The sequence below is a fragment of the Curcuma longa genome, chromosome 1 (genome assembly GCF_044706935.1).
Source record: "Curcuma longa cultivar G26 ecotype Majalengka, Jawa Barat chromosome 1, ITB_CL_G26_1.1, whole genome shotgun sequence".
Classification (NCBI taxonomy): Eukaryota; Viridiplantae; Streptophyta; class Magnoliopsida; order Zingiberales; family Zingiberaceae; genus Curcuma; species Curcuma longa.
The window spans coordinates 14,525,164-14,539,532 of record NC_133861.1 but is presented as its reverse complement, the minus strand read 5'-3'; the positions used below and the strand labels follow the sequence as shown (position 1 = coordinate 14,539,532).

General features: G+C 41.5%; 4 protein-coding genes across 5 annotated transcripts; 1 reads left to right on the top strand and 3 right to left on the bottom strand.

Moving 5' to 3' along the window:
• Positions 1-3,816, top strand: LOC141811841 (IRK-interacting protein-like). The gene is made up of 2 exons (XM_074699906.1): positions 1-273; positions 2,112-3,816. The coding sequence occupies exons 1-2, from the start codon at positions 37-39 to the stop codon at positions 3,642-3,644; spliced, it is 1,770 nt and encodes a 589-aa protein (XP_074556007.1). The 5' UTR covers positions 1-36; the 3' UTR covers positions 3,645-3,816.
• A 1,082-nt stretch (positions 3,817-4,898) lies between these two features.
• On the bottom strand, positions 4,899-5,493 carry LOC141847187 (zinc finger A20 and AN1 domain-containing stress-associated protein 1-like). Its single transcript, XM_074735173.1, has one exon. The coding sequence runs from the start codon at positions 5,480-5,482 to the stop codon at positions 5,015-5,017; it is 468 nt and encodes a 155-aa protein (XP_074591274.1). The 5' UTR covers positions 5,483-5,493; the 3' UTR covers positions 4,899-5,014.
• Positions 5,494-5,812: 319 nt separating this feature from the next.
• LOC141811825 (probably inactive leucine-rich repeat receptor-like protein kinase At5g06940) lies at positions 5,813-9,049 on the bottom strand. Of its 2 annotated transcripts, XM_074699894.1 has the most exons (3): positions 8,980-9,049; positions 6,437-8,827; positions 5,813-6,267 (listed from the first exon to the last, which is right to left on the bottom strand). In XM_074699894.1, the coding sequence occupies exons 2-3, from the start codon at positions 8,712-8,714 to the stop codon at positions 5,912-5,914; spliced, it is 2,634 nt and encodes an 877-aa protein (XP_074555995.1). In that variant the 5' UTR covers positions 8,715-8,827; positions 8,980-9,049; the 3' UTR covers positions 5,813-5,911. The 2 variants fall into 2 exon arrangements, with proteins under 2 accessions (XP_074555995.1, XP_074555987.1); XM_074699886.1 differs by having other exon boundaries at positions 6,437-9,001.
• Positions 9,050-12,805: 3,756 nt separating this feature from the next.
• Positions 12,806-13,288, bottom strand: LOC141814284 (arabinogalactan protein 23-like). The gene has a single exon (XM_074702225.1). The coding sequence runs from the start codon at positions 13,127-13,129 to the stop codon at positions 12,953-12,955; it is 177 nt and encodes a 58-aa protein (XP_074558326.1). The 5' UTR covers positions 13,130-13,288; the 3' UTR covers positions 12,806-12,952.
• Positions 13,289-14,369: the final 1,081 nt, after the last annotated feature.

Sequence of the window (14,369 nt, the reverse complement as noted above, 5' to 3'; positions counted from 1 at the left end):
TCAATCCCACCCATGCCCTGAAAGATCCTTAGCGCCATGGACCTGCCGAGTGGTGACGCTGGCTGCTCCGCCCAGGCCCATGGGATCCGCAGACAGGACATCCAGGCAGTGATGCTTAAAGCGGCAGAGTTGAGGGCTCTCCACGCAGCGCTGCTCCAAGGGGGCTCCGGCGGCGGCCCCGCAGTGGCGATGCTAGCTGCTGGCGGTTCCCATTCAGTCCCCCATGCCGCCACCCAACCGTCAGTACAGGAAGATTACCCTGTCTTCACGCCGGTGAGTTCTGCTGCTGCCCGTTTCCATTTAAAAATTGTACAAGATGGATTCTTGATCGGTGTTTTCAGATGGAATTTTCGATTAAGCTCATGTTGCTCTGTAAATTGCTCAGTTTCTTGTTTTCAATAACTTGACACATAATTGATTATTTCTTTCTTCCTCGATGAAGTTTTTTAAGCTACACTAATGGGATTCTTCTCGACCAAGTTCTTGATCCCGGAGCCCTTTTGCTTTAGTTAGCGTATAAGCATTTAGGGTTCCATTGCATTCTAGGGCTTCTGTATCCTAGTCAGTCTTGTTCTGATATATGAAGATGCCAGTCTCTTTAATGGTGGTCTAATGTGCATGTGAAGCAATACCATATTATGTGTGATCATTGCTGATGTGGTAGTTACCAAATTTATCAGCAAAAACACATTCAATTAGTTTCTTATGTGATTGATGCCATTATAGCACAGAAGCAAGAAATAAAGTTAACTGTTAGGAAGACAATGATCTGAGTTAAAAAGTGATCAAAATTTTTTTATCTTCTCTTGTGGGAAGAACCCTAGTCAATAGGCAGTCCATTAACTGGTATTTTGTTGATGTTTAATCTTTGATGCCTTGATATGATACCATATCATTTCATTTCATGTTAACCGAAGAAGAAAAATTCGTGTGATTATTATGCCATTATTCCTTGTACATCTCTACAACCATCTTGTAATAGTGTATCTTAAAAAACAATTCCCTAGAATTTCATTGGTCTTTTCAGAATTTTGTGAGATTTCACTTTGACATTACTTCTCCCTTTGTTTTCTAAGAATTTCTGTCCTCATAATCTTTTTTGTGATGCTTGGGTGAGGCTCTATATGTATCCATTGGTTGAAACCTTGTGCAATGACATTGCCTCCCTTTTCTTTGACATGCTTCACAGCACTTAAATCTTCACATCACAACGATTGATCTTCTCAATCTCTCAACGCCAATACTGCTCTTCAACTTTCTATTCTCATCTGATTTTACCTGGGAATTTATTATTTCGGTCAATAATACCAACTATTTGTTGGAGCCTTGTTCACTGGTATTGCTTCTTTCATAGTTCTGATCCTTCAAGCACCAGGACTAATCTTCTCAGCTTCCATTGTTCAGGAAGCATCTATCTCTAAACTTCTCTTAATCACCGCCTAACCACCTGTTGAATAACACAGGTTGCACCCTTTTGTCGATCAGTTTCAAATACTTGCTCAAAATTTCCAAATCTTAAATATTGTTATGGCATTTTACCTTGCTGGTATGAAATGGTTTCAATGTTTTACAATCGAGCCTTAATGTGAAACCAAAGGAAGATCAAGATTTGTCTCTGCAGTTTTATAGGATTAAATGCAAAATTCCAGAGTCCATGTTGTTAAAATTGCTTCTTAAATCAAATTTGTTGAGTTGATAACATGTCCAAGGGGAAATGTGTAATGCCAATCATCAATGTCTATTCTGAACAATTATGTGTTCCTTTACCACAGTTAATATGGAGGCATAAGAAAGATTATGGAAGTAACATAGAGAAGCTTGCTTCTTGCCAATTTTTCTCTGTATTTTATTGGAAATACATGGTCACAAAACAATAATCATTTCTTTATATTTGATATGTTGTTAATTCCTAATATTTCAGATCCTTGTATGATAATTTTTGGTGGCTTTAGTTTCATCGCTACATAAATATGTTATCTTTCTGATTGCTACGAACAAAATACATCATTCACAAGCATGTTTGTAGGAGCATTTTGGAAGTCTGTTTTGCTTCATTGTGCTCTATAATTCAGTCTGTAAAATCATATTTCTTGTATTTTGTTGTTTTGAAGAGTTATGAAGAGGATCCCCTTCCCGGATACAACTGTCTTCGTCCAGAGAATAGGAGTTTATCACAAACATGGAATGCCATTAGTATGGAAGGAGAAAGAAGCATTAATGAAGCAGTTGCCTATGATACTAAAAGCCTGAATAATGAATCACAGGTTTCCTCTATAGGTGAGCTAATATCAAAGAGAACTTCAAGCATCAACCGCATGCTGCAAGTTCAAATTCCAGAAGCCAATAGTTTGAAGTCCTTGAGTGGAAGAACAGGTTCAGGTGAATGTAGTACCACTGCAATGCAGGACACATGCAAGCAGGAAACTGTTTCATTGGAGACGGATGCAGACCGAAAAAAACTCAAAAACACAAAAGGAATGGTTGCATCAGGGAAACCAGACCAATCTGTGAAAATGCACCCAAAACACAGAGGTCTGGTTCTTTCCTGGTTATTCCCGAAATCAAGAAAAACAAACAAACCAGAGAATATGCCTCAATTTCCTAAAATCTTTGAAATGTCACCCAAAACAGTGAAATCAGAGGATATGTCCCAACTGCTGAAAGAATGGGGAGTTCTTTCGCTAGAATCACTCAAGAAAGAGCTCATGGAGGCCAATGAAAATAAGGATGCTGCACTGGCAGAAGTTTCGGCAATGCGATTCTCATTGGGTGAACTGCAACAGAAGCTGGTCAGTTTAGAAGCATACTGCAAAGAGCTGAAGAAGGCCTTAAAGCAGGCTTCGCATGCCAAGAGCACCCTGGTTCAGGACAAGCCCAACTTGTCAAAGAGAATGAAATCCATTGGTGGCAAAAGAGAGAATATAATGCCCGTGAGTGAAGAGGTAATGGTGGAGGGCTTCTTGCAGATCGTATCAGAAGCAAGGCTTTCTGTCAAGCAGTTTTGCAAGACGCTCATCCAACAGATCAAAGAAACTGATGACGATTTGTCATACAAAATAAATTTGCTTCTGCAACCATATGATTTGATGTTAAATAGCAAGTACTTAAAAGGAGTAATTAAGCACTTGGAAGCGCTTGTAAATCAATGTCTATATCAGGATTTTGAGAACTGCGTGTTCCGTAAGAATGGATCGCCAAAGTTTCTTGATCCTCAACAAGAGTGTCAAGAGAACTTCTCATCTTTTGTTGCCCTTCGGAATTTGAGCTGGAATGAGGTCGTGCAAAAGGGGGCCAAGGTTTATAGTGAAGACTTCAGCAAGTTTTGTGATCAAAAGATGGGCTGCATTATTACCATGCTGAATTGGTCAAGGCCATGGCCTGAAGAGCTTCTCCAGTGCTTCTTCATTGCTGCCAAATGCATTTGGTCGCTCCATTTGCTTGCCTTTTCCTTCAGCCCACCTCTGACTATCTTGCGGGTTGAGGAAGATCGCAACTTTGATCCTGTCTACATGGAGGATATTCCCTTAGAGGGGCACAGAGTACAGGGCCCTGCTCGGGTAAAGATGACGGCAATGCCAGGATTTTATGTTCAAGATAGGGTGCTAAGGTGCAGGGTTCTTTGCAGGCATGGCTCTTTACCATAATTATTCATTCTGTAGATCTATTTCTTTTAGCAGCAATCTAGGGTGATCAATATTGATGTTCCATTGTCATATTTCAAGCTTCTTCTTCTCTCTTTTGTTCAAGTATAGGCTTAAGAAAAAGTAGCAATTTGTATCCAACTGTGAATTGGATCTCCTAATCGAAGTTGATTTAAGATTGCCTTACAGCACAAAGACTATAGGAAATAGAGCCAACAGAGAAGTCTGTAGCCATCATAACAAAATATCAGCCTCTTACATATTGTCATGGATGATGAGTCGGAGTTTAAAACTCAAAGACCTTAATTTTCAAGTGATACCAAAATTAATCTCCTTCACCAGGAGATCCTCAGTCTGAGATGAAACAGAGCCAAGCAGGCGCCAAGGTCTCCTCGAAGGAGTTTTAGCAAGATCCAAGTGGATCCAATTCCTTCCTTTGGAAGACATGGAGAGGATTAGGAAGCAACTTCTACTGGAATGGTAGGAACTCCATATTTTTTTGACCTTTTCTTTTGTAAAGGTGAAATATTTCAGCGGTCTCCATCGATCTCACGATCATTTATGAAGAAATAAATCGAGAAACTATATGATGACCACATGATTTTCTTTTTCCTTCTGTAAAAAAATCCGCCAAAAACGACCTCTTTTTAATTTTCTTTTCCCTTAGTGATTTTCTTTTCCCAGTTATAGGGAACGTATCCATCATGAATCTTTCATTTCAACACGGCATTAATTATTTGAGCTGACTTTAATATTTAAGCTGGTTGACCCTTTAAAAAGTCAACCCGACACGTATATTGACATTTTATGAGTAAGTCGTCAACGGCGGGACTAGATAGTTTTAAAATTGGACAGGATTGTAGTTTAACCAGCGGAAACGAACATCCACGGCAAATTCAATCCGATTCGATTATATGTACGCTTTTTGTAAATTAAATATTCTATAAAATTATATGCATAAACTGCAAAGGACTAATTTTAAGATTTACTTACTTTTAAAATGGTCCTCAAAGAACACTAAAATGCTCTATAATTTCATAAACTTTTATTTTATCCTATTAGCATCCTTGAGTAATTAACTAAAAATCTAAAATGATGATGTGACAAAGATCTTATCTTAGTAGAGAGTTAGAAATAATTTACTATATTTTGACACTTTTAAAATTTTGAGGATAGTTTTTAAAAAGAAGAAATTTTGAGAAGTGAGACATAACACTCGACAAATTTGGTAGAATTAAATGCTTAACTCACGACCAATCTATTTAATTTATTCTACATAAATTAATCATTGAATTCGGGTTACATTTTGACGTCTTCTGAGGAAATTTGTTTACTAGATTGAAGAAAAACTAGAACAGTTTCCCAGTTCTTTCTCAAATCCTGGCGATCTTGGCTGCTCGGACGACGGGATTTGCCCGGGCGATCGCGTCCCTTGCGGCGGCCTTGTAGTCGAAGCAGCAGTCGTGGCGGTCGGAATACCGGTGCTCGCCGCAGAACAGCTCCCCGCACCGGCACCGGAACCCCATCAGTCCCACCCGCCTCCGGCACACCGAGCACCGGTTCACCTCCTTCGCCATCTCCGGAGCCGCCGCCGTGGCGTTCTTCTCCTCCGGTGCAGGAGTCGGGGACCGCCATATCGGAGGGCCGAATCCGGGTGAGCAGGAACGAGGCTGGGTGGAGGCGGAAGCGAGGAAGCAGGAGAGGCACATGTCCCCGGTGGTGGGACTGCCGGGGAACCCGCAGTGGTTGACGCAGAGGGCGCCGGGCTTGTGGGCGGCGTTGAGCTCCGCTTCCTCCTCCACCTGCTGAGCCACCGACCCTCTCCTCTTCTTCTCCGCCATCGCGATTGGAATTCGGGGGCGAGGAAATTGAGGAGAAGAATCGAGCCGGGCTGTATATTTACAGAGGTCGTGACCAAGGACGCATCGGCTTGGTCAACGCATCTAGTGGCAGCCTATCGACTCGGTGAGTTGGCTCCCCACATGAATCAACTCTTCTGTTATGGAAAAAGTGCGTGTCTAACTCTTCTGTGTAAATCAAGAAATTGCAATTGGTCATGACGTAGGAGGATATTGCCTGATTTCGTCAGGATTCGAACTCTTACCCTCTTCTACAAACCGCTATATCCCAGAAATCAACTCATTTCAAGACCAAACTGCGAATTTGTGCGAGTTCCACTGTACATTAAGTTTCCTTACAGAAATCAGACTAACAAAACACACGACGATTTGAGCGAAACATGAGAAACAAAACGCCGTTAATCCTTTTACTCAAGGCAGCTCGCCGTCGCCGGTGAGCATCGGAGGTTGGGTGATCGGCTCGAGTGACTGCAACGACCGGACAACCTCGACGATAGTCGGTCGCTTCTCCGGCAAAACGGAGGTGCATCGAAGAGCAAGATCCAACACCTCCAGCATGTCATGCTGCGCTGAGCTGGGGATCTTGGGGTCTAGAACTTGAAGAGCTCCGTTCGTCATGTTTACCTTTCTTCTCACTAGCTTGACGACGTCGACGGACTCCCGGGACTCCAGTTGCTCCGCCGGCCTTCCGGTGATGAGCTCCAGCAAGACGACTCCGAAGCTGTACACATCCATTTGTTCTGTTGGCTTCTTGATGTATCCATATTCTGCAAATAAGCAGCCAAAGACCAAGTTGTAAAACAGTGAGGACTTGCCTTGCGGAGCAAACGATGAGAAATTCTTCATGCATCTAAAATAATAGGAGATTCTTCTACCGTTGCAGACAAGAACACAGTGAGTTGGTCTTTGTAGAAATAGGATTATTGTATGGTTTACCTGGAGGCAAAGAGCAATAGCTTCCCAGCTCAGAAGCTACTGATGATTCATATGCTACCTCCCCAATTACACGAGTAAGACCAAAGTCAGTTATCTTTGGTTCGAAATCATCACCAATAAGAATGTTGTTAGATTTCATATCAATATGAAGTATCTGCGAGCCATAATCCTTGTGAAGGTACAGTAAGCCTTGTGCAGATCCAACAGCAACTTTGAGGCGAAAACGCCAATCCATGGAGAAGCCTGGTTTACGGAGAGCATCTCCCAAGCTACCTTTCGGTAGATATTCAGAAATGAGAAGGATGGTGCCCCTTGAGTAACAAAAGCCTAACAATTTGGTGACATTTCGATGTCTGGCCTTAGCTAAATTTTTTATCTCAACCTTCACGGTTCTGAAAGACAAATTGCTGGAGTTAAGTAACCTCTTGACGGCAACGTGTGTTCCATCAGGTGTCTCGATAGCATACACTTTACCAAATGCTCCTTCACCAATAGAATTCCTCTCAACTAAAGCCATCAGCAATTCATCTTCTGTAATCTTGAGAGGATAAAAGAACACTGATTTCCATTTACCTGAACCAGACCGCCTTTGAGATAGCCTGTAAACAATAAATAGTCCTGAAGCTAGTAAGATGAGACCAACTGCAATAGATATCACAATTACTGTCCATATAAATCCAGTGTTCTTGGGGTGTTGTCCTCCTGGCTGTACATTGCACGGCTTCAACAATCCAGGTCCACACAAGTCAGGATTTCCCTGTAGAAAGGAAGCAGGAAGACCAGAAACGAGAGGAGCTGGAACACTTCCTGAAAGTTGATTGAAAGAAACGTTGAATAGTGCAAGCTTCAAATTTTGAAGCTCAGGTGGGATGTCACCAGTAATCCTGTTATTGGAAATGTCAAGATATGTCAATACTGGTAACTGGCCGAGAGAAGGTGGTATGCCTCCATTCAAACTATTGTCTGCCAGGGATAAAGAAACTAACTTTCTGCAATTTCTCGGCTCTGGAATTGGTCCCGTGAGAGAATTGTGGGACAGATTTATGATGCTCAAGACAGGAGAATCAAAGATATTATCAGGGAGATTACCAGAGAAGCGATTAAATGATGCTGAGAATTTGTACATGGTGTGAATTAATCCAAGACCTCTTGAAATTCCACCTGTGAAGTTGTTGTTATCAATCTGAACTTGCTCCAGTTGAGAAGGAACACCAACCACATCAGGAAGCTCACCAATGAACAGGTTCTTCTCGGCTCTAAGTAGCTTTAACTGGGGCAGTGACCATAAACCAGATGGAAGCTCCTCAGAAAATTTATTATCCTGCACTTGAAGCCTCTCGAGACTGAAGCATTTCTCAATGATTTTAGGTATTGGACCCATGAAAGAGTTCTCTTGAAGACTTAATTCTACAAGAACTTTTCCATAGCAGACATCAGTCGGAAAGGGCCCAGAGAGCTTGTTCTGTGAGAAGTCTACAGAAGCTAACTTAAGAAGGCCTAACCCGAACCCCAAAGGGATGATCCCTGACAAATTATTCTGCGAAAGATCTAAAACCTCAAGTTCATGGAGATCAAGCAAGAACTTAGGAATCCTACCGAAAAAACCAGATCTTTGCAACAACAGCCATCTCAATTTAGTAAGTCTCCCGATTTCTTGAGGCAGTTGAGATACTAAAGATGGATTGTGAGACAAATCAAGGAGGACTAGCTCACTCAAGTTCTTCAAAACAGGGGGATGAATAGTACCTGAGAATAAGTTGCTTCCTAAGTTGAGGACTTGGAGCCTCACTAAGGATCCCAAGCTGAGTGGTATCTGCCCTTCAATGCGGTTCCTGCTGAAATCAAGAGTAACCAAACTTGACAGTAGACCTATTTGTTCAGGAAGTGTTCCCCAAAGAAGATTGTTGCTTAGGTTGAGAGTGACAAGCCTAGAGCACTCAGAGAGTTGGAGAGCAATGGCCTGATTGAAGTTGTTGCTGGCAAGGTTAAGGGCTGAAAGCTGAGGGAGTTGGCATATGGAAGGAGAGATGTAGCCAGAGATGTTGAGGTTGTGAAGATCTATGGACGTAACCAGAAATGTAATCTTGGAGCAAGTGATACCAGTCCAGTTACAGTGATGTGTGGAGTTCGGGGACCAGTCGGACAGAACCAAGTCAGGGTCCTCCATGGAGGCTTTGAAGCTGAGAAGGAGGTCTGATTCAGAGGAAGAGCAGAGGATGATCCCGAAGGAGAGTAACAGAGCCAGGAAGAGAGGGAGGTGAGCTGAGGAGGATGCCATGGCTAGTGTTGGAGGTTAGCCGCTGAGGGGTTCCTTGCTCCCTCTGTTCCCCAGTTAAGGTTTTCAGAGTAGGGAATGGCAGTCTCTTGACAGCTACGCACTGTATAGTGTTCCTGCGCCAGTGTTAGATTTAGTCACTTTGCATTGAAAACTTACGCAGATCATGCACGGAGAAAAAGTCCTCCATTTTCAATGAAAAACGCAGCCACAGTAGCTGCACATGGTTGTTTCTGTAATCAAAGTAACCTCCCAATCTGCGACTTACCACATGGTTGAAACAGAGCCACGACGTACAGCAGCCGCACTACAAAATTACAGATAGAAGTAGATAACAGACTTATTTAGTTAAAGAATCCAAATCGAGGATAACATTATCTGGTAAGTGGTTAAAATTAAATATCTAAATTATCCAAAAAAACAAAAAGAATAATAATAATATATTAGAAATCTTGTTGCCACAATGGGGGAGGAGACGAACTGAGTCTTCTCATTTCTCAGCGTTGTCTGCTTCTTCTCAACCACTTCTCGTGCCGCTGATCCAGAGAATACTTACTATTCCCATTAGACGTCTGTGATGAAGCTAACCGTGCACATGCAGTTGTTGAATTCTTCGGTGGGCGTACACTAAGGCATATATTAATGGAAAAGTCCAAAAGTGTTACTGTGGTGCTCTGCTCTTTTAAATAGGTGTACATGGAGGCTCTGTTTCCTAAAGCAAGCAATTGATAAGGCAAAACAACCCGTGATTTACAGCTGAAGTAAGTTTTTCTGTTTTACTTGCTGCCCTGAGCTGTTCAGAGCGGACCCACTGATGCAGTTCTCTATTGACATTACTATCATGGTTTTAATCGGCAGCGGATGGTCTCTATCGCCATATCCTGCCACTGGATTTGGACGTGAGCCCTAATCCCATCCAACCATTAGGAGCAAGAAAAGCAATTTTTTCTGTCAATGTATAATGAAATACATCAGTTTTGACAAATGATCGCCTAGATTTGATAAGAGAACGTGCCATGATCTTTTGGACTCGAGCACCAGCCACGACTACAAAAAGTAGGAGGCAAGTTATTGAACGTTAACCCAAGAAGTCAAATCCAAGCAGGGAAAATTCAAGATTGACAGCACGAAGAAGGAATGCACATGTTTACCTTGCATGATCAGTATCCAATTCACCAAATAGGTAAAAAAATGTCAGAATATTAACTTGTTCTGCAGCATTATCCAAATAGTGAAACTCTGGGGAGGGAAAATTCAAGAATGACAGCATGGAGAAAGAGTAAACTCATCTAATTATCCAATGCAATTTACTTTATGAATCAGAATCCATTTGACGAAATAGGTTTAAAAAAAATGTCGGCATTTGCCATTATTGACTGCATAACTTGAAAACAGAAGATAAAGAGAGAGGAAGACAAACTTGTGGGGGGTAATTGGGACCATCCCGTCCTCGGCTCCTTTTAATTGATGCTGGGGGCCCTCCTGTGATCTACCTTCTCCAGCTAGGAGTTGATTGTTAATGGATTTCGATTGATGTGGTCAGGTGTTCAATGATATTGACCTGTCAACAAAGTCCTGGCGCCAACTTGCGAACGTTGCACTATCTTCAGTTCTGATCCAATAAATTATTGAGCACGAGAACTGCAGCAATATAATGGCAATTGTCCTGGAACACTACTTGAAGTTTTCATACAAGTGTTACATAAAGGTGACTTACAACAAAGAAGGATGATGGCCAAGCTGCATCTGATTTGTTTGCTATAGGAGAGCAGCTTAGAGAAGGATCAAACATTTCCAGAGTAAAATATTGGCATATACAGATGCTCAGTTCTGAAGCCGATTGCAGTTAGAACTCCTTCCCATGTTCTATGTAAGTATGTAACACACACATTCCTGTCTGTCTAGCACAAAAGAGATTTATTTCAACGCTACCATCAAATGATATTTATTTGCGAAGTATATGTTCAAGCATGAATACACCTTTTTTTTCAGAAAAAGAAAGCATAAACACACGTTTCATATATACCATTATAAATCTTTGATATATGTCATAGAGATTCATTTTAGCCTTTGATCGGTATTTCCCAAACAACTCCTCAATAATTAATTTGCACCAAATCATGCCCCTCCATAATATATATGTAAGATCCAAAAATAACCATTTTACTTGCAACAGTAATTAAACTTGATTTTAACTGAAGATCATGTCACTTATGGACCATTTTATGTCAGTCAAACTCATGCAAATTGATTTTGGAACCAACTTACTTGGGCAAACGCTTAATTCTATGCACCATTAGGATGTGAATCTCAAAAAAAAACCATTTTAAGTGCAACGAACTCAAACTAGTCAATTTTGAGAGACATTCATGTCGCAAGTTGATCCAAAACTAACTTTTCAAATAAGCTTATGGACAATTTTGTGTCAAATAAACCTAATTAGTTCAAAAATCAGTTGGCATGGGCGTTCACCTATATTTATGCACCATTAAGATGTGAGGGACACAAAATAAACATTTTATGTGAAAAATACCCTAACAAATCAATATTGAGAGAAATTCATGCAACAAGTTAACTTGGAGATCAATTTGTAAACCAATTTGTGTCAATTAGACCTAAGATCAGCTTGCATAGGTATTCAATATATTTATGCACCATTAGTACAACAAGCAAGTTATTTTGCATGAAAATTATAAGATACTGTTCAGGGATTTTTTGAAATTGAAGGGTAAAGGTTTATGGTGTTTATTGACAAATTCAGCTGAGCGTTATACACTATACTCGCAACTAACTCGTGGAAAAATATTAAAGGGACTCATGAATTTTGTGTACTAACATAAATATCCAACATTCATTTCACTGACAAGAATATATTGTTAACTGAAATTTAAGTGACCTGAATATACTAATACAACTCTCAGGTATTTATAATATGGTACATAAATCATCTGGGTCATGGACAGTGTTCAAGAACTACAGAGCCTTTGTAAGAGAAGAAAGTTGTAGTCTTGATAACACAATGGTTTTAAAACTGGACTAGATCAACTAGTTCAATCGGTTAAACTGAGTATCACAAACCAATACAGTTCAGCTGAAACCATGAATGCATTTCAATGGAATCGAATTTATGAACAACTCGACCAGAAAACAGTGATCCGAGGGTGTTCTACTGTTCATACCAGTGTATCGAATCGGAGTTACGAAAAATTCAAACCGGAAAAACAGTGTTGCAAGGGCCTAACAGATCAAGGGATGATTAACTGGATGGAAAGACATGATATGATAAAAGCACTTTCCCCATGCATGTCAATGAAAATGCAAGATCAGGTGCTAAAGTTCTATCATTGATGACTTTTTGTTACAGATTATACCACATATCAGCCTAATCTAGGGATTCACAAGTAGTTCTAACGCAGAGATTTAGAGCACATAGGAAAGCTCGGATGTACAGATATGGAAAATCAGATCAAATAACTTAAATTTTCTTATACAAATTGTGAATCAATTGAATCTATGAAGGACAATAGGCCTCACCTTTTTGTTTATGTTTTTTCCCTTGTAGATCGAAGCTCGGCAAGAAATCGGCAAGAAGTGGAAGCGGAAGAAGATTCGGCCTTCAATACTGGCGGATCATCTCTATGACCTGCATCCCTTTGACGATGAACCTCTCGTCGAAATGGCAATCCACCTTCCGGGCGAAGGCAGCGATAACCGGGAGCGGCCTGTCTCCTACCGGAAGGCGGTTCATCCCTTCGGGCACTCTGAATAGGGTTGACAGATGGTTCGCTCGCTCCGACGCGCTCAGGCCGTGGGGATTGGCGTTGTTGCAGAACCAATCTCCAGGGACCACCGGCGCGCATCGACCACCGTGTTCTCCGCGCAGTGGCGCATCACGGCGTGGTAGTCGAGTAGAGGAGGATCCAACAGATGAAGGCGGCGAGGTTCGGAAGAAGTGAAACGGTGAAGCATCGCTTTGGGTAGTTTATCGACCCAATTAAGTTGAATTAGGGCATGGGCCTTCATGAACACACCATTCAAGCGATAACAACATGATGAAACAAAGTAACCAACAAAGATTGTCTTTTTATCCCATTTGAAAATGATTCACAGTCTCACAATCAAATCAATCCATAGAAACGAACACAACACGGTAAGGAAAGAATTAACGCAAAACCACGAACAATAAGCTCAGTTATTCGCTCATCAAGTGCCCCACGGCCGCTGCTTCTCGACCGCTGAGGTTACTGCAGGTAGAAGGCAAAGAAGGAGAGAACGGAGGCGCCGATGGTGGCTCCGACGGCGGGGCTGACCGCGAAGGAGGCGCTGGCTGGGCCAGGGGCAGGAGCCTCGGCGGCGAGGGCGGTGGTGGCGGCGGCCGCGACGATGAGAGCGGCGCAGGCGATCTTCCTCATCTCCATTGACTGCGGCGGCGGCGAGCTGGGAGCTCGAATAAGGGAGGAGACGAGAAAGGTGGGAGCTTTGGAAGGGATTCGGTTTCTCCTTTGCTCCTGCAGCTGCAGACCTGAGGAGGAAGGGAGGGGAATGGTGGGAATTTATAGGAAAACGCCATTTTGGGAGGAGTTCGTGAGGAGAGGCGAGGCGGGGATTGAGGGATGTTAAAGTAATGGGCGGTGGAGGCCACGTTGGGTTCTGCAAAATGCCAAGTTTAGCTGAGGAGCGAGGAAGACGGAGATCGCAATTTACAAGGAGACGAGACTTGGAATTTGATGGATTTCTGTTGTGATTCTTGTTAATTCGTTTGATGTTGCTTTCAAACTTTGTTCTTGTCTGGCTCCGCCAGATGTATGCCATGGAAATTCCTTTTTTATTTATTTTCTTTTTGCCGACCGAAAAACCATTCTAGAAGGAAGTTAGTTATATTAGCGTGTTATCGTGCATGCTGATCATGTATGCTGTTATGTATCAATATATAAATTTAGTATTTTGCAAAAAAAAACACTCTTGATTATTTAAAAAAACATCATTTTTAAAATAACTTTTTAATACCACTCTTATAAAAAATATTTAAAATATCCCACTAGTTCTTTATTTGGTTCTTTTGATTTATCAATTTTTCTCCTTTTATTTTTTCTCATTCAGACTCTTTAGTAGAGATTTTATTGTCTATATTGCCTATTGTTATGTGCTATACAGGAACTAAAATGAACAAATTTTCTCAATTTTTTTTAGTTGGCACCAAGAAATATCTAACCCTTTGGATCAACTAATCTTGGAATAACTGATCTGTTCCTATTAAAATTTTTCATCGGCCATCAAAATAACGTACAATCTAACATCCCAACAATCCATAGACGATGTTACATAGATGCCCTATCGCTACACCGTAATCCCTAGGCAACAAATAAATTTTCTCAATGTTTGATGTTTGGAAGGCTTTATTTTCGCACTCCCACTTGCATTAGAAGGTTAAGGATTCAAATCTTAATAAGCCGAGTTGTGACCCAATATCGCGGTCATAATCAACTATAACTTCTCGATTTTCTCCCAAATGGGGAACAGATGTTGCTGGACATCTGGATTGGCCGCCATGTGGGGCCATTGAGATGGTCGGATTACACCTCTTACAGACATTTATCATAGAAGGTTATCATTTCATTGCATGTATTCAGGGCCTTAGTTGTGCAATTAGTTGGTTTA